The sequence below is a fragment of the Schistocerca cancellata genome, chromosome 2 (genome assembly GCF_023864275.1).
Source record: "Schistocerca cancellata isolate TAMUIC-IGC-003103 chromosome 2, iqSchCanc2.1, whole genome shotgun sequence".
Taxonomy (NCBI): domain Eukaryota; kingdom Metazoa; phylum Arthropoda; class Insecta; order Orthoptera; family Acrididae; genus Schistocerca; species Schistocerca cancellata.
The window spans coordinates 677,936,679-677,955,621 of NC_064627.1; the positions used below are offsets into that span (position 1 = coordinate 677,936,679).

Consider the following 18,943-nt stretch of genomic DNA (forward strand, 5'->3'; position numbering starts at 1 on the left):
AGGGAGAACTCCTGCCTTCCCGAATGTGCACACCGTGCACATTTATTGTACCATTATTTGTTCTGATTATGCAGAATTATGGTCGTGCATTTTTTATTTAATACACTGGACTTGTATGTGTCCTAATAACATTTTCCTGCTTTTGTCGCAAAAAAAATGGGAAATTAACTATTGCAATCCTATTTGCTCGGTTGGTAACCAAAGAACCAGACTACCCGTGCAAAGCATTTGAATTGAAGAGACTGTTTCAGTCAGTAATCTTTGATTTAAGCGGATTGTTTACAAATGGTCTCAGAGTATTGTTGTGTGTGCTTTGAGTGTGCTGATGTGTGTATGTGGTTTCAGTCTGATGATGCAGACATTCTTATGGTGAAAAACAGTTGTTTTAGGCAGCGGGTGCATAGTCGTTAACAAATGAGAATGGCTGAGAACCAAGATGACTGTCACAATGATACGTGTCAGGATACGCAAATAGGCGGGGACAGGGGTACAGATCTGCTTAGCGGTACTACCGATAGCGAGGATAAGAGAGGGGATGTTTGTAATGTTGATGCTCCTAGTGATACGACAAAGGACGAGACACACAAGCCTGAAGAAACTCCAGTAACAGACAATGTGTCAAGCATATCTTATTCTATTGAGGAGGTTGTGTGCATTACTGGAGCATGGAACGATTTCAGATCGCGCGAGGAGTGCTACACAAAAGGATGTAAATGGTAGCTACTATGTTCTGATTTGCTTAAACTGGACTGAAGTGTACAATTCGCCCTGGAAATCGTGATACAACAATACTGTTAAATCTCTATTTTTGTAGTGGTTTTTAACGTCGGAGGTGTGTTTCTACCTAACGTATGTGCTTATTTCAGTGGCATGAACTCTTCTGTTCTGTCCAAAAATTGGTGCTTATGTTATCAGAAGAGCTGTTTTTTTTTCAGTTGTAATATTTTACTTGCGGTTACATACTAAGAGGTTACTTAAGAATTATTAATATTATTACATAATAAATATTATAGTAGTAGTAGCTGGTGTGTTTGGTCGTCTTTGGATCATTTTACAAAATGGCATTCAATTGTACACAAACGTATCAGCAGCAGCATCGTGTATCCACTGCTGGATAAGGACTTCATCATACATTACTCTCTTCAGATAAATGCATTATGTTGTTCCTGTGTGTTTTCTAATACATCCATCTTTCATTAGGTTGTTTTCTCATCCTTCTCTATTCCTTGGGATGTGGGTAAGAACATGTTACATTCATTTACCATTCGCACCCCAGTCCCTGGTTTGCCCACATCCAGTTCTTTGTTACTTTCAGAATTATGTCTGTCTCTCCAGTCTGTTCCTGGGCCATTTGCTTGTTTTCCTGGCTCTCATTGTAATTACCCAAGGACCATGGTTGACTGACACTACTTGTCAAAAGTGATAATGGGCTACAAACTTTTTTTTCGTATGGGAAGCTATGTTTTGGCACTCGAGGCTGATTGATCATTACCTTCAGTTATACACTGCAGCGGGCTTACATGGTTGTCATTTGTGTCTATAGCAATTTTGTTTCATGGGCATGAGGTCATGATCCAAGCAGTTCTACCTGCAAAAACTCATAAATTAGATCAATGATTCTAATGTTGATGTGTAGCCCTACATTTATTTTAGTGTGATGATAATGTGTGGTTGTAGCTTAACTGTACACAGATGAGAAGGCCATCATATGTGAGAAAACTACATAGGCAATCAGCAAAAGATGTTGCTTGTGGTAGAATGGTAAAGTAAAAAGAAGATATCAAGTGAACAAGAAAACTTGGCAGGAAATGATATTAGAAGCATGATAAAATATGGGTAACAAAACAAAACTTGTCTTGAATATCGTAGAATGAATATGAGAAGTTTCAGTAAAAATTTCATTAAAGAGATAGTATTCATTATGTTTTGCTGTACCTGCGAACACACACAATTTAAACAAATCTTTCATTAGAGATCATTCTTTCATGTGAGCAAAAAAATTTCTTCTTTTAAAAAACATAATGTTTGTAATGATGAGTAACACATCAACATTTTCTTTTCACATTGGTTCTTGTGAAAACATGTACTAAGGATAATTTATTTTTGTTGGTTTTAATTACTCCCTGTTAAAGACAAAATAGGATTTATGCCCGATGGCTCTTATAGACATTGGGTTATGTGTATCAGTTTGAAGATTTTGACCATATTAAAGCAATAAATCTGTAGTATGTGATGTAAATGTGTTAGAAACATAATCACTATATAGCACAATTAAGACATTGTAACCTTCACTCGAAAACCACAGAGAAATATTTTTACAGTACCTAACTTACCCATCGCATATTTCATTCCTCTGTCTGTGTTACTTGTAAGTCACTTAAACAAACTGAGAAATTTAACAACAAATTGCATCATTTATGCAGAGTTCATTTTGTCCCAAGATGAACTTTGACGATGATCTCCTTGGTGGAAGTTGTCACATGGACTTTCATCTCAGTATCAGTAACACTCTATGTCAGAGGAATAGGGCTTGGCATAACAACTCAGAAGATTTTATCATTAGTAACAAGACTGGTTATGTCAGACATGAAGTTGCATGTTTCTTAATTGGAGGCAGATGCAAGGAATGCATCACCATCTGAGTTGTCTGGCTACTTTGCTTTCCATGGACTGCCATTCAAAGATATGCTGCCTGGTGCTAGTATGCAGTTGCCAGTGTTATCACCCATGATCATCAGTTTATGCATGACTGTGGAAGCCATCAAATACTGCCACATATAACACTGGACTGTAGGGCAATATATTGTTAAATCATACTGAACTGAAGCCTACCCATCTGAAAGCAGGGCCATCAGTGAAATACAACACTTAGCACTGAAAACACATTTATTACAAACACCAAAATGAAGCCAGGACAGAACTGAACTCCTGCGTGGAGAGTGCTGCTATTTATACAGACATCAAATATTCTAATATACAAGCATTACAAAACAAGTTATTTTGGGAACCTTGCAGAAATGATAAATACTAGGCCTAAATAACAAATAAATACTGGTAATCGGGTTTGAACTGGCAACCCACAGCACATGATTCGGCAACGCTAACAACTGTGCCAACTCGCTTCCACGACAGCTCGCAGGATTGTTTCCTCCTGGAGAAACAGTTATCCGCTGTTTCAGAAGTTCTTATTTGAACCAACTACAGCATCCTGGATCTAGATCTTGTCAGTGGTCCTCTGTGACAGTACTGGCAGACATCTCATTCTAGCCATATTGTCATATCCTCTTTTTAATCAGGAGCATCAAAAGTAGTGCCTTCCAACAAAGTGTAACAATCATTGTGCTTATCTACAGTCCCTTGAACAAGAAGCCTCCATCCTTGATCTGCATCTTGAGACTATAGTCGAACTTCATATGGAGGAAATGAATGACGTCTCTGCCCTTTTGTTTTCTTGATCAAGGATGATAGTCCTGGACTTTGTCTGTGATGAGTGGCAAGCAATAGAGAATACAATATGCCCAAAGTATTGATGTTATAGCACTTTTGGTCTTCTCCTGGGCAATCAGAGTCCGTATGCCGTATGTGAGCCAACTATTTTGCTTATTCATTCATGGTTATTAAGTGTTTCACGTATAGCCATCTTGAGTGTCATCCAGTTGAAATGGAAAAAGTTTTGTCCATTGTTGTTTCGGCCTCACAACCATGGAACAGAGAGAGCAATGTAAAGACTGTAACATCTTGCTTTGCTGTGTTCCACACAAATGTCACGATAGGCAGTATTGTGTCCCAATTTCTCTGATCAACATCAGTATACATTGAGAGTATATCTTCAAGGTCTTATTAAAGTGTTTTGTGAGGCCATTCTTCTGTGAGTGGTTGGCAGTTGTCATCTTGTGGGTGATGTCGCAATATGAAATTATCTCTGATACTATTCTCATCTGGAAAACTTTTACATGATCAGAGATCTTGAGACTGGAAGCTCCATTCTTCAGAATGATGTCTTCTACAAGGTACATTGCAATTTTCGGAGCTTCAGCAGTCAGCACTACTTTGGTGACAGCATGGCAGGTGAGATAGTACAAACTATTATCCATCAAGTCCTGTTTATGACTTCGCGAGCCTCCCCAAGAGGTCGAGTCCAATTCAGTGGAATGGTGGTCTTGCAGGACCAGATGCCCCAGAGTTAATTACAGCATATGCTTCTGTCATTGGCTTTCCTTACAGTGGCCCACATAGTGTCTTGACAGATTGGTAGAGACCTGGCCAATGATATGTGTATTTGATTCTGTCTACAGTCTTTACAAATTCCTGGTGACCAGATGTTGGAATTCATACAAATACTTCAGGATCATTGTTCATAGAATAGCTGGGATGACCAGCAACCAGTACTGCTCCATGGTTCATAGTTCCTCTTAGACAGTGTTCTGATTATTAATTGGAATTTTCATTTGATCATTTCCACATCCTCCAAGACTTCTATGGTTTTCTGCAGTGCTGGATCTTCTCTGTGTTCGGCAATAGTATCATGTAATGTAGTCATAACTGATATTTCATCTACACTGCTGTGTTCTGTCAAAGGTTTCCGTGAAAGGCGGTTGGTGTCCTTGCAATTGCATCCATTTTTGTGTGTCACTGTCATGTCATAGTCCTGAAGTCTCAGTGCCTATCTTGCCAGTTGACCCTATGGATCATTCAGACTAGCCAGCAGAGAGATTGGTGGTTCATCACAGTGGCGAATGATTCGTATGTTAGTGCCTCCTTAAGAACAAGAGAGACCTTTCCTGCACCTTGTTCCAGGAAAATTTGACTTATCTGCAGCAGTTCTTGCAAGGAATGAGCAGGTACAGAAGTCCTTTATGAATCACTGGTAGTATGAGGACATTTCGGGAAAACTTCACCCATCACAGATGTGCTGAAGAGCTGAAAAATATTTGACTACTCATATTTTCTCAGGATTGATGTGCACTCCATTGCCATGCCCCCAAGATTTTTATTTCTTGGGCAGCAAACAGTCACTTTTTCGACCTGCTGTCTGAATACACTTCAGCAGATTTGTCTGGAGGCATAGATGATCTCCAGATGACTTCGAAAAAATGAGTGTCACACTGGTAGCAAAGACAGTTTGTCGATTTACAGTGTTGGAGCAGGCAGTCCATCATATTTTTAAAGGTGTGTGGAGTTTTATACAGTCCAACCGGTAAAACTTTCAACTCGTAGAGGCTTTCAGCAGCTGTGAAAGCAGTGTTTCCCCAGTTGGTCTTGTCAGTGTCAATTTGCTTGTAATCTGTCTGCATGCATATGATTGAGAAATATTTTGCTCTTGTCAAACAGCCTAGGGTATTATCAGTGCATGGCAATGGGTAGACTTTTTTTTTGCGATTTCCTCAGTTGTCGGAAGTTGATGCAGAAATTTCCATGTGCCATCCTCCTCCTCCTTCAGAAGAGCCACACGAAAGGACTGAGGATTCTCTCCAGGCTCAGCGATGTCATCTTGCGGTATCTTCTCCCCTGCCTCCTAGATTATCTGTCACACCACCGGCAACACCCGATATGAGCAGTGGCTAATATGTGGATGATCCCCAGTGTTGGTATTCTGTTTTACTATGGTCCACTTCGTCTTTGTTTTCTCTTTCTGGATTGGAAATCGCCTGAAAATTGGGGTGGAACAGTTAATGCTTGCCAATGTTCCTCAGCAGGCAAGATTCTATTGGTAGTAGTAGCTTCCTCACCTGCTCTGTCTGTAGGACTGTTGTGATGGTTGACACCTTGGGACATAACAGTCATCTAACACTCGTCTTCTTTCTCTGGAGTAGCATACAGTGTGTCCAGGGCGTCCACAGCGAGAACAGACCTGTGTGTTGACTTCCACCTTCCAGATGTCTTGTTACTCTGCAGAGGAGATGGTTGGATCTGCATCGGTCAGGTGTTGGGTTGTCATTTGATGGCGGCGGCTTAAGTCCAAGTTGGTCGAGTACATTCTTCATGGTGTGTTCGGCTGGCAGTGGTTCAGATTGGTGCCAAAGATTGATACACTTCTTCTTCAACATTTTCTATTACCATGTGCTGTATAGGGCTGCTGTCTCTTGTGTACTTGATCTGGTAGTTTTAACTACCACGAAATTCTGTATCTCATAGTTATTTTTGTTACAACCTGGAGTATGAGAGGTGAGGTCATGGCGGCCTTCCACAATTACCATGAGACCTGCATTTGGGAGTCAGTCCTACCTCTATTACCCTACTCTTTTCTGTTGCATTTGCTTGATATACTGGCAGCACTTGATGAATTCTTGTGTTGTGACATTCTTTACTATAAGAGCTTGGTACATGTCTTTTGCAGCTCCATTCATCAAACGTGAGATTTTGTTGGCTTCTGTCACATTTGGATTTAAGTTTTATGACTATGTCATTTTGCCATAATGTTGGGCACTGTTCTTCTGCTAAGCAGAATTGCTGTTGATTATTGCTAAATGTTTTCTTCGGCTTGCCCTAAAATTTAACCCAGCTATTGAGTTTTTCTTTGTTGTTATCAAACGATTGTTTGGCTGTGCTGTCCAAGTAAAAATATACATTTGAGAAACACACAGTGTCATCCCATCTGTTGTATTTGGTGACTCAGCCAAATTATTTCAAACGTTTTGTAGGATCCTGAACAGCGTTTCTGGAAAATGCTGATGCATGCCTCATATGTAGCTGACTTATGGCTGGCTTGGGACATGTTGCTCTCCTGAATGTACAATATACTGTTTGTATTCCTGTGAAATGAACATTTAAATTTCAAATGTGTATATCAGTAGTTCCTGTCATCCCCACTCCCAATCATATATTATTTTTGGTGCTGCCTGTTATGAAACTATGACTCTAAAGTTTACAATGTGGTATCGGTGGGACTGAGAGCTCATGACTGTAACTTTTTTTAATCTCATGGTTTTATCGTGTCCTTTTGTCCTTGCCATGAGTCTATTGATACAAACGCTTATTATTACAACATTGTTGTGGGTGTTTTTATAGACAGCAAGCAATATTTTATGTCCGTACAAAACTTTGTACAAACACCTGGAATAAATGTAGCATCAAGGTCCTGGTAACAGGTTAGTTCACCACTGGCTAAAGCAGGCAGGTCATGAAAAGAAAACACAGCATATTCCAAGTCCAAGCACTAGTCTAGTGGCAGCAGATACAGGCCAAGTTCGAAGAGCAAAACAAACACAGTGCTAAAGATAGCAGAATCCAGTGTGAATAACACACTGTTGTCAGTGTTAGAAGCTGACACACGTAAATACAAAAGTAGCTTCAACAGGCTGTAGCTGGCCTTTTATTTGCCCAGGCAGCCAGCTAACAAGGTACACTGCCACAGGCCTCATGCCAGGTGGTTCCCAGCATCCTCACTAATTGATGCACTAGTTGAGGTGATTGCCAAGATATTTTCCATATTGATGTCCTGTGGGGCTACTAACTCTAGGGTTTATGTTTCACATGAAGATAATGCTCAGTGAAAATCTTAAATGTAATGTTCTGTGAACATAAAAAAATACAGCTTAAATCATTTGAAGGTGATGTTTTCTTCGTTTCAGGGCCCCTGATGGAACCTGTGTTGTTACAAACAGTGTAGACAATGTCTTACGCGTATATGACTTGCCACCAGAACTTCATTGCCAAGAGACTTGGGATAAAGACCGCAATCTCTCAGAACTGAAGTCAGTCCTTGCAATTTCTGTGGGGCGCCAAGTGTATGATTACAGTTGGTATCCCTTAATGTCTTCGGGAAACCCTCTTTCATGCTGGTAAGATTTGTTTGATTGCTTGCTCTCTCTCTCTTTCTCTCTTTCTTTTTCTCTCTCCCCCTCCTCTCTCCTCTCCCCCACTCCCTCCCATCCCTCCTCCTCCTCCTCCTCCTCCTCCTCCTCCTCCTCCTCTCTCCCCATCCCCTCTTCCTTGCTTGTGGAAGCATATTTTAAAACTGATTAAGTAATAGTTGTTCTTGGCTATGGAGAGCTATTTCAAAGTGTCCCACCATATGAAAGTATGGATTACTTCTTCTCAAAATTTTATCAAAATTTGCTGTATGTACAGTAATAATAGAAATTCCTGGATGCAGCAATACATAAAATAAAGGAAAGGCAACCAATCACCTGTAGCAGATTGATGCATGGAGCACAGTAACACATAACAGAAAAGAGCATTCACACTAGCTTTGAGCACTAGCTCCTTTTCCAGAAATAGTACACACAAACACACACACACACACACACACACACACACACACACACACACTGCTGTGGTCTTGACAGGACTAATTATTGGTACACAGGTATTGAGTTGATGGAGTTGGTGAGGGATAGGGAAGGATTCTAGGAGAGTTTAGCAGGAAAATTGCAGGTCATTAGAAAGAGGACTTTACAGCCACACAACTAGATGAAAAAAGTGCAGAAGGTACAATGGAAAGAGAAGAAGAGGAGGGGAACTGAGGGACGAAATGGGGTACGGGGGGAGGAGAGAAAGGTGAAGATGAAGTGTGAGAGAGAAGGGAAAGGAGTTGAAAAAGGAAGGGAGGGGTTGAAGGGTTGAAAAGGGGGCATGTGGGAGAAGGTGTGTGCCCACTTCGGGGGGGATAAGGAAGTGCGGTAAGAGAAAGCAGTGCATGATCTGAGTGTAAAAGGAATGGTATGGATAGAAGAGAGAAGGGAAAGGTAGTGGGAACAGGTTAGTGGAGGTTGAGGTCAGGATGATTGTGAGAGCATAGGTTGTTTTTGGAACGACAATTCCATTTACATAGTTCAGAAAAAGGCTTGTGGTGGAAGAGAATATCCAAATAGCCCTTGTAGTGAAGCAGCTGTTGAAGTCATTTGTTTTTTAGTGTGCAGCATGTTCAGCAACTGGATGGTCAAGTTTGTGGTTTGCCCCAGTTTGGCTGTGGCCATTCATGCGAGAACTAATTTGGTACTTGTCACGTCCACTGTACTGTAATTGCAGCATAGCTGATGTATAACATGACTCCTTTCACATGTGACTCTGCCTTTGTTGGGTAGGAAATACCTGTGACTGGACAGCTGTAGGAGGTGGTGGGTGAGTGTATGGCAAGATTTTCCAAACTGTGTTCTACGGCAAATGAATAAGTGCTCTGCAAACAAGTATTAATAACTTGGCATTGGTTTTTTCGACATTTTGATGATACTAATTTAATGTATGCTAGTTTCTTAGCTGAACATTGCTGGTGCCACAAAACGTCATGTGTGCATGATTACTAGTAACAGTATTCATTTCTTCCATTTTATATTGTTTATGAAAACAAGGTGTGCTGCTGCCATTATGTTGGTGCCTTCTCTTATTAATAATGGTCAGTTGAAGTTGGTAGCTGCCATTGTTGGAAGAACTGCCAAACTATGTGGTCTAACAGTGTGGCTATAAACTGCCTGCATGTTAAGTAGATGTTGAAAATGTCATTCCTTTTACACTCGCTTGAGTTACAGCAGCCTCCATATAACTCAGTGTATTATCATTACCACAAATAAGCACGAGATTTCAACAAGAATATCTCTAACGCACTTCCATGAAACCCAGATGATCGCAATTGTTTTGTCAGCAAAGAATGAAGATGGCTGCAGGGTGCAGTAATCTGCAAGTTGTTGCTCATGTCATTACTAACAAGGCCTGTTGCTTAGGTCCTGAGGGCATACTCAGTTCCTATGGGCAGCTGGCAGAAGTGCTAAAGACTACTGGCCTATCACAAGGGGTGCAAGCAGAGCTCACAATTTTCAGCATTGCACCCCAAGTCATTGGGTTCTTTTGGCTTGGAGCTGAGTGGAAGGTCTCAACCAGAGGCTCCGTCTGTTCTGTGGTGGTCGTGGCTGCAAATTTCTGGACCTGCATTACAAGATGTGGAGTTGTAAGAGTCCCCTTCATAGGTCAACAGTGCATTACAGAAAAGCCACTACTCGGGTAGTGGAGTACTTTTTTTAGGCTAGGTAGTAGTTTGAGATTGTCTGATGTACACTTGTTTTTCTATACGCAGAGGCCAGAATCATCGTGTACAAAGTAGACACACTTCAACTTTAAAAATTTTATCAGTAAATTTTCAAAGTATTCGTAATGGAATTCCCGAATATACTGGTCTTCAGGAAATTTTTCACACTCAAGCTATTCTCACAACTGAGAGTTGGCTGAAACCTGAAGGAGTGAGCTCTATGAGGGGGAATGTTCATTGCAGTTGACAAAAAGATTGTGTCTATTGAGGTGGAGTTTGAGTGTGACAGTATAATTATCTGGATGCATATAACAGTTCTAGGTGAAATCAAGTCAATTGTTGGATGTTTTTAGCAGCTACCTGGTTCTGCTGAGCCAGATTTAGAAGGCATAATCTGTATCACTTCAGGCAGGGGGGGGGGGGGGGGGGGGGGTTACCTTCATAGTCTTGGATTTTATTGAATTAAGCACATGTTAAAATTCAGGGGTAAGAAACATGTATTTTTTGTTTCCTCCAGAAAAATTCCTGCCCCAAGATACAGGCTTCCAAAGGTGACATTGTGAAAACCATTTTGAAGATAATTTCGGAAATTCTTTCAAATGCTGTATTTCTGTAACAGTTCTAGATATTTTGTTAGAGGTTTTTTTATTTGAAAGATAATTGCTTTATGATTACAATGGTGTCCTCCATTTGGACATATCTGTCAAAGTTCTTTACTGTTGCTTTTTTAAATTTTTCTTTATAATTTACAGAATTTTTTTTTTTTTCAAAAATGCCGATCCAGAAAAGCTAGATTTTTTTCTGTTGATTAGTACCATGTAGTACTATATTCTCTGTAAATGAGAGCTCCCACTTTTAAGTTAGACAGGTTTTATTTTAAAAAAAAAATTCATTTCTTTTTAACTTTCAAGGGTAATGTATGTCTTTGCTGAAGTTGTTTCTAACTGATTTCTTTGTTACAATGTTTATTTCTATTGTCTTTGTTGCAGTTATCTCTTATCACTTTCTTTGTCACAGTTATTTCTTATCACTTTCTTTGTTGCAGTTATTTCTTATCACTTTCTTTGTTGCAGTTATTTCTTTTCAATTTCATTGTTGCTGATAATTCTGACACTTCGTTGTTGTTTCTTTGTTGTGGTTGTTCAATGCAAGTTTCTGTATTGTAGTTGTTCAGTGCTAATTCGTGTACTGAAGAGGCTTCTAAGAAATCTGAGACCACCATCCAGTGAGCTGTGTGTTTTTGCGAGGAATCTGCCAGCTGACACAGTTGCAGTGTGTTTAAATAACATTGTTTAGTTTAGGGGTAAGTGTTCTCATTTGAAGACTCAGTTTCAAAGTGAAGATGTTTCCAATGGTGTCTTTTTGAGTTCTAAATGTTTGGACGGAATAACAACAATGATAGTATCTGAACAAGCTGAAGCCTCCCATGGTGCAGATGATGCAGATTTGGCATCAGTAGACGAAGAATTAAATACCCTGAATCAGTCAACTACAGAGGTAGGTGTTAGTCCTGTTAAGAAACTGTAGTCAGTGAGGTCGAGTCATAAGCTCTATGCATCAAGAAAGTGCAGAGAAATTACTAAAGCTATGGATGAATACACTGCAGCAAAACTGATCACACTCTTCAAAGTAGAAATCCAATCTTCAGAAGGAAATGAACCTCTTGCTAGGAATTTTTCACAAATATCAATTCAGCTGTTGAATACAAGGGTCGTTCACAAAGTAAGTTCCGTTTCTATTTCTATCCATGGCAGTGCTACGAGCGCAGTTCCGAGCACACACGGTACTTAGTCTGACTCAAGGAGAAGACATTTACACCGTTTTCAGATTGCTGCTGCCAGTGTGTGCTTTGTAATGCTTCTTTATAATGTCAGCTGTAATTCAAAATGCCGCCTCCACATGTGAAATTAGATTTGTGATTTCTTTTGTAAATGCAAAGAAAATTAAACCAAAGAAAATTCATTGGCAAATCTGCGAAGTTTACAGACAAAATGCTATGAGTGATTCAGTGGGTAGAAGATGGGTCAGAATGTTCAATGAAGGACGTGATCAAGTGCACGATGAAGAACGAAGTGGACTCCCATGTGTGGTTACTGTTGAACTGGTTGACACAATTGAAGAGAAGATTAAGCACAACCGTAAGTTTACTCTTAGTGTCCATGCTATGGAAGTTCTACAAATCTCACGATCACTAATCATGAAATTGTTACTGATAAACTGAAATTTCGAAAACTTTGCCCACAGTGGGTACCCAAAATTCTTACTGAACAACACAAAAAAACAACAGATGGGGAGTGCACTTCAGCTTTTGGCATGCTATAATGAAGAAGGCAATGGTTTTCTTTGTCTGATAGTCAGGGGGGATGAAAATTGGGTATCATACGACACCCCCGAAACAAAATGGCAGTCAATGGAATGGAGGCACACTTCATCCCCAACGAAGGTTAAGCCTAAGCAAATCTTGACACCTTGAAAAGTCATGTGCACCATTTTTTGGGACAGAAAAGGCATTTTGCTGATTGATTTCTTACCTCAAGGCCAAACAATCAATGTATATGGTTACTGCGAGACCATTAAGAACTTGTGCTGCGCGGCGGCATTTTCGATTATGGCTGACATCATAAAGAAGCACTACAAAGCACACGTCAGCAGCAGCGATCTGAAAATGGCGTTTATGTGTTCCCTTTGCGTCAGAGTAACTGTCGCACATGCTCAGAACTGCGATTGTAGCACTGCCGCAGATAGAAATAGGAACGGAACTTACTTTGTGGATGATCCTTGTATTATTCATCCTACAGTGAAAAGGTGCAGGTTTTATCTATTATTGCAGAGACATTTCAAAGAAAACAGTTTTGAACCAAATTCCGTCAATATCAGAGTAATGGTAGACAAATAAAAAAAATGAGAGGTCTGTAAAATGAGTCTTTGGAAGACCAGATCACTATTATTGTCATCCTGTAGAAGCAGCTCAAGTTCAAATAGTGCAGTCATTTTATCTGGAACATAAATGGCAACAAAAAAGACACTATAACTGTAACATTTGAAGGTCAAAAAGTTGTGAAAGTGAAGAGGTACATGACTCGCAGTATTAAAGAAGTTTTTGCAATTTATAAGAGTAACTATACAACTTCACATATTGGAAGATCAAAATGTCTGTTTACGTGTGTACTGTGTGAATTTTGAACTTTGTGTGGTAAATTTGAAGAACTTACTGGAGCACATTACATATGACACCTTGGTTGGGCATGTGAAGTTATTAGAAGTCTTTGACGTAAAGAAGAGATTTGTTTGTTTCAAGAATGTAGTGACTGTCCTGGAAAGGAAGGACAGTCTTCACAGACACTGGGCCTGTAAGACGTAACAGTTAACTCAGCAGAAATTACATATGCGACACGGGAGGAAATTAACTAATTAAGAAAACTGTTGCCTTTAACAGTTTCATTGATGAATTTGGTAAATAGTCAATGAAAACAGTAACAGACCAGCATCTGAATAAATTGCAACAAGAACACAGAAGTGAAATGGTGTGTACAGGCTGAAGAGCTATGTTTATGCTTCACTGTGATTTTGCTGAGAACTGGTCTGTAATTCTCCCACAAGGTGTACAAGGATATCATTGGAGTAAATACCAGGTTTCAATTTTTACAGGAAAGACATATTTTCAAAGAAGACTATAAGTGTTGCAGTTATAAGTGATGACACAGGACATTGCAGTTATAAGTGATGGCACAGGACATGACCCAGCACATTCTTTGCTAGCAATGTGCAACATTCTTCACCTGCAAACAAGGGCAGAGAAGATCATCATTATTTCTGATGGTGCTCCTAGCCATTTTAAAAATTGTTTCCAGCTGTTTGAATTGAGTAAGTCGCTTGTGCCAACTGACAGGGTTATACAGTGCTACTGGTCACGGGAAGGGGCCTTTTGATGGCGGAGGAGGCCTGCTGAAGCACCATGCTACAAAACATAATCTTTCCAGACCAAATACAGCTGTAATTCAGAATGCTGATGATTTTACTAAAGTCATGAAATCTTACACATCCACAGCCCTCATTCTTTTGTCCAAAGAGGAAATCGAAGAATTCTGTGAGCAGAAAAAAGAAGAATGGTCCAAACAAACTACTCCTGTGAGAGGAATTCAGAAGACAAATTTTTGGATTCAAAGTGATGGGCAAACTCATATTGCAGGCAGTTTAAAGAGCAAGAAAGAAGAAATTTCATTCGTTCGATCAACACCTAAGAAACAGCAGGATAATATTCAGATTCACAACCTGAGAAGGGGAATGTTCGCTGTGCGTGTGTATGACTTTGACTAGTGGATTATAGAGATTATGAGTTAAACAAAATTGTAGTGAACTTTATGCTACCACATGGACCAGCTGCTGGATATAGGTTTCCAGCTGAAGGACAACAACAATGCCATCAGTTCTCACTTCCTGTTTAGTGTTTTGAAGATTGTAAGTGCTCCAGTTGCTATTGGTTCAACAGGAAGGCATCACTCTATATCAGAGTAAGATGCTGAAGCAGTGGAACACATTTTTAGTTCATTGACTGGCTGATTTCAGTACAAAACAGTGCTCACAGAAGTTGTATAAATTAAAACCTTTAAGTCTTTGGACCTTTCACATACATTTTGGAACCATTTAAAATGCTTGAAAAATGAGTCTCTCACTCATCTTTCAAAACTAAAATTATGTTAAATAAGGCTAGGTTTTGATTTTTATGAGCCTGTTATGTGATGATAAAACAGGTTTTATGTATGGCAAAAATTTGAGTTGTTTATAAAACCTGTCCAACCTAAAAGTGGAAGCTCTCCTTTTCAGGGAATTCAGAACTATATGGCACTAAAAAAAAAAAAAAATCGAAATTGTATGGATTAGCATTTCTGAAAAAACTTTTTTCCATAAATTATAAAAAAGTTCAGAACGCTGTAGTGAAAGAACTTTGACAGGTAAGTCCAAATGGAGGATTTATTTGAAATCAGAAAGCAATCTTTGAAATAAAAAAAAAAAAAAAATCTAGAACTGTTCCAGAGATACAGCATTGTAAAATTTTTTCCAAAATTCGCATCTTCATAATGGTATGCACAGTGTCATCTTTGGAGGGCTATATCTCGGAGCAGAAATGTTTTTGGAGAAAACAAAAAAAATATGTGTTCCTTACTTAGTTATTCGTTTTACCATATGCAAACCCAGGATGGTTTGTCATGAAGGGCAATGAAATGGGGCACAGAATATCACTGACGTGCTGTAAGGGTGTCGCAGATAATAACCAAAGGAGTCCTGTTATTAAATGAAATGACATCCCAGATCTTCACTCCCAGATGTTGGCTCATACAGCAACTGATAGTCAGGTTGGAATCCCACTACTGTCCAGGGCATCTCCAAAAACATCTTCGCTGGTCATTGGGGCTCAGTATTAAGCAGGACTCATCGCTGAAGACAGTTTTACTCCCCTTACTTATCGTGCATTTATCACAAAACTCTCACCCAGCGAAAAACACCAAGCAAATGGAGTAAAGCACAGGTGGCTTTTGTGTATGAGAAAGGTAAAACTGACCTGCATAATTACAGTCCAATACGCTTAACATCGGTTTGCCACAGAATTCTTGAACATATTCTGAGTTGAATATAATAAATTTCACCGAGAGAGAAAAGCTTCTGTTCGCAAATCAACGTAGATTGAGAAAGCGTCACTCGTGCAAAACTCAGGTTGTCCTTCTCTCACATGATATCATAGAAACTCGGATGGAGGGCAACACACAGATTTCTTATTCCTAGATTTCCGGAAAGCATTTGACATGGTGCTCCAGTGCAGATTGTCGAGAAAGATCTGAGCATCGGTTTAGTTCCCAGACACGAGTAGCTTGAAGACTTTTTAAGTAATAGAACCCAGTAAGCAATCCTCAGCTGTGAGTCTGATAGGACTGCTTTTATTCTCAGTATGTATAAATGACCTGACAGAAAGGATGAGCACCAGTTTGTTTGTTTGCTGCCGGGGCTGTGGTTACGGAATGGTGTCATTTTTGAGTGACTGTGGGACTGTTCAGGATAACTTAGACAAAACTTTTAGTTGGTGTGATGGATGGGCAGCTTGCTCCAATTGCAGTGTGGACAAGAAGGATAAACAGTCTTGTAAAATTGGAATACAGCACTAGTAGGGTCCATCTTAATGCAATAACTTCAATTAAATATGTAGCTGTAATATTGCAAAGAGATATGAAGTGGAATAAGCATGTCAAGTTTGTAGTAGGGAAGGCAAATGCTCGACTGTGTTTTATTGGGAGAATTTGGGGACTGTGTAGCTCATCCATAAAGGAGATGGCTCATACAACGTGATCGTGGACCCATTCTTGAGTACTGTTTGAGTGTTTGGGACTCCCACCAGTTCAGATTAAAGGAGGACATTGAAGCAGTTGGGAGGTGGGCTGCTAGATTTATTATTGGTAGGTTTGATCAGCACACAAGTATTATGGAGATGTGTCATGAACACAGTGGGAATCCCTAGAAGGAAGACAATGCTCATCGGAAGACGATGCTCATCGTGCAAGGCACTATTGTGCAAATTTGAAAACCAGCATTTGAGGCTGACTGCAGAGCAATTCTTCTGCCATGTTTACTTAAGGACAATGAAGATAAGACATGAGAAATTTTTCCCTTGTTATTTGTGAGTGGAACAGGAGAGGAAGCAACTAGTAATGGTACAAGATACCTTCCGTCATGCACCGAACTGTGGTTTGCGGAGTATGTATGTACATGTGGATGTAGAAAGAATGTCACAGTTTTTAATAGGAGAGACAAAATTGCATATTTTGAAATAAAATTAGAGTTTTGGACTCCTTCAGGTCAAGAAAACACTTTTAATTGCTTTCACACTTTTTATGATGTTTAACTGAAAACAATTTTAAAATAGATGAAGTTTCTTAGCTATTAAAGAGCAATTCCACGAATTGGAAAAACTCTCCTGCAATAGCTAGTGAGGATAATTCCTGCGTTCAAAATCCATTGTCCATAACAGCTAAGCCAGCAGGCTTAAGTGCAAGAGAGTATGAAAAACTAATTGACTTAATAAGTGACTCTGTTTTAAAGCAAAAGCAAAAAGAACAATCATTATGTAACTTCTAGGTGAATTTGTCAGAAGAATATTCAAGTTTATCAAAACAAGCCATTATTATTTTACTTCCATTTACCACTGTATTTATGTGGTGCAGGATTTTTTAATTACACTGCAATGAAGACAGTGTTTAGGAGCAGGCTTGACGCCACACCAGATATTAGAATTCAACCTTCTGCTGTTGCATCTGATATCAAGATCTGTAATTTAAGGACCTAAAATCACCCAAGCCATTGAAAACTTTATTCCTCATTGTTGTTATATGTTAAGTGACAAAATAAAATAAATATTAAATACATTTGAAATAAATAATTAGGTTTTTTCTCATTTTTTAAAAAATTTATCATGATTTTGGTGTTTTAGTTATGATTTAAAATTATCAAATAAAACATATTTTTCTCATTTTTTTAAAATTTTATTGAATTTCATTAACCTTCAAAATAAACAAGCTATTTTATCAAAATACCAGGCTTCTCAAAATGCTCCATAAGAAGAAAAGTTCAGGAAACCCTGGTGTATGGAACAGGTCTTGCACCTGGGCCAGCCACAAGGGAATAAACCATGGAGTGCAGGATTGGGTGTAGGACTGGAATAGGCATGGGCAAGAATATTCTGTTGCTGAATGGGTGGTGTAACACTATTTAGGGGGGTGTTGGTAGTTCTCGTATCTCTGGGCATGACGTGAGATAGTAGAGAATGTGATTGAGCTTTTCAAGGCCACGGTGATACGGGGTGATCAGAGGAGTGCTGGTAAGTGGCTTGTTTACTAGTGTCAGATGAGCAGATGGTGCGGGAGACTTATTATGGATGAGGTAAGGCTCTGGTGAGGTTATCAGTATATTTTGCCAAGTCCAACTTTCCAATGCAGATGCGGCATTCATGCATGCTGAGGCTGTAAGGAAGAGACCATCTGGAGGAACTGATCCTAACCAGTCATCATGTAAAACCTCTTGTCTGTTTCAGATTCATTGATGACATTTTCGTTATCTGGACTCATCGCAAGCATAACCTATTCCCTTTCTTCCATAACCTTAACACCTATCCCCAAATCTGTTTCACCTGGTCCTTCTCAGTGCATCGAGCCACCTTCCTAGGTGTCTGTCTCCACCCCTGTGCTGACTCCATAAATTGGTCTGACCATATGAACCGCTCCAACCACCAACTGTATCTAAAAAAAGTCTCTTCCATACAGCCGATCCATCCATGGACATCACATCTGCTGTGGAAAACAGCAGTTGTGGAAATATACCAATAACCTTATCGAGCCTTTACTGACAGACAATATCCTATCCTGCTCATCCATAAACAAGTCCCCCTGAGCCGTCTGCTCGTCTGATACCAATAACCTGTTAACTAGCCACCGACCAGCACTCCTCTATCACCCAGTATCACCATGGCCTCGAAAAGCTTAATCACATCCTCCACTAGGGCCTCTATTACCTCGCATTGTGCTCTGAGATGAGGGATATCCTATCCAAAATCCTACCCACATCCTAAAAGCATTGTTCCGCTGCCAGTCCAACCTAAAGAAGATCCTGTCCATCCGTATTCCATTCCTGCTCCACATCCCTCACCCCTTGGGTCATTCCTTCGGAGTCAGCCCAGGTGCAAGACCTGTCCCATACACCCACCCTCTATCTCCTACCACAGTCCAGTCACAGGCATTTCCCACCCAATAAAAAGTAGTACCAGGTGCGGAAGCAGCCATGTTATGTTTCAGCTGTGCTGTTATTACTGTATAGCAATCTTTCTGGGCAGGACAGGTACCATCTGACTGCTCGCATGAATGAACACCACCGAACTATGGCAAACTGTAAACTTGACTATCCAGTTGCCAAACACTTGTCCTCCACAACACAAATGACTTA

At 39.8% G+C, this 18,943-nt stretch overlaps 1 protein-coding gene across 3 annotated transcripts in view; it reads left to right on the plus strand.

The window, feature by feature from the left end:
• The first annotated feature begins 280 nt into the window (after positions 1 to 280).
• The window catches only part of LOC126147779 (telomerase Cajal body protein 1), a 118,628-nt gene continuing 99,965 nt past the window's right edge, over positions 281 to 18,943 (plus strand). The window contains exons 1-2 of one of the 3 annotated variants that reach the window (XM_049915715.1): positions 281 to 716; positions 7,572 to 7,781. In XM_049915715.1, coding sequence (XP_049771672.1) covers positions 415 to 716; positions 7,572 to 7,781 — 512 coding nt within the window. In that variant the 5' untranslated portion in view covers positions 281 to 414. Of the gene's footprint in view, positions 833 to 7,571; positions 7,782 to 18,943 lie in introns of all 3 variants that reach the window. The other 2 variants (XM_049915718.1, XM_049915717.1) reach the window with 2 other exon arrangements.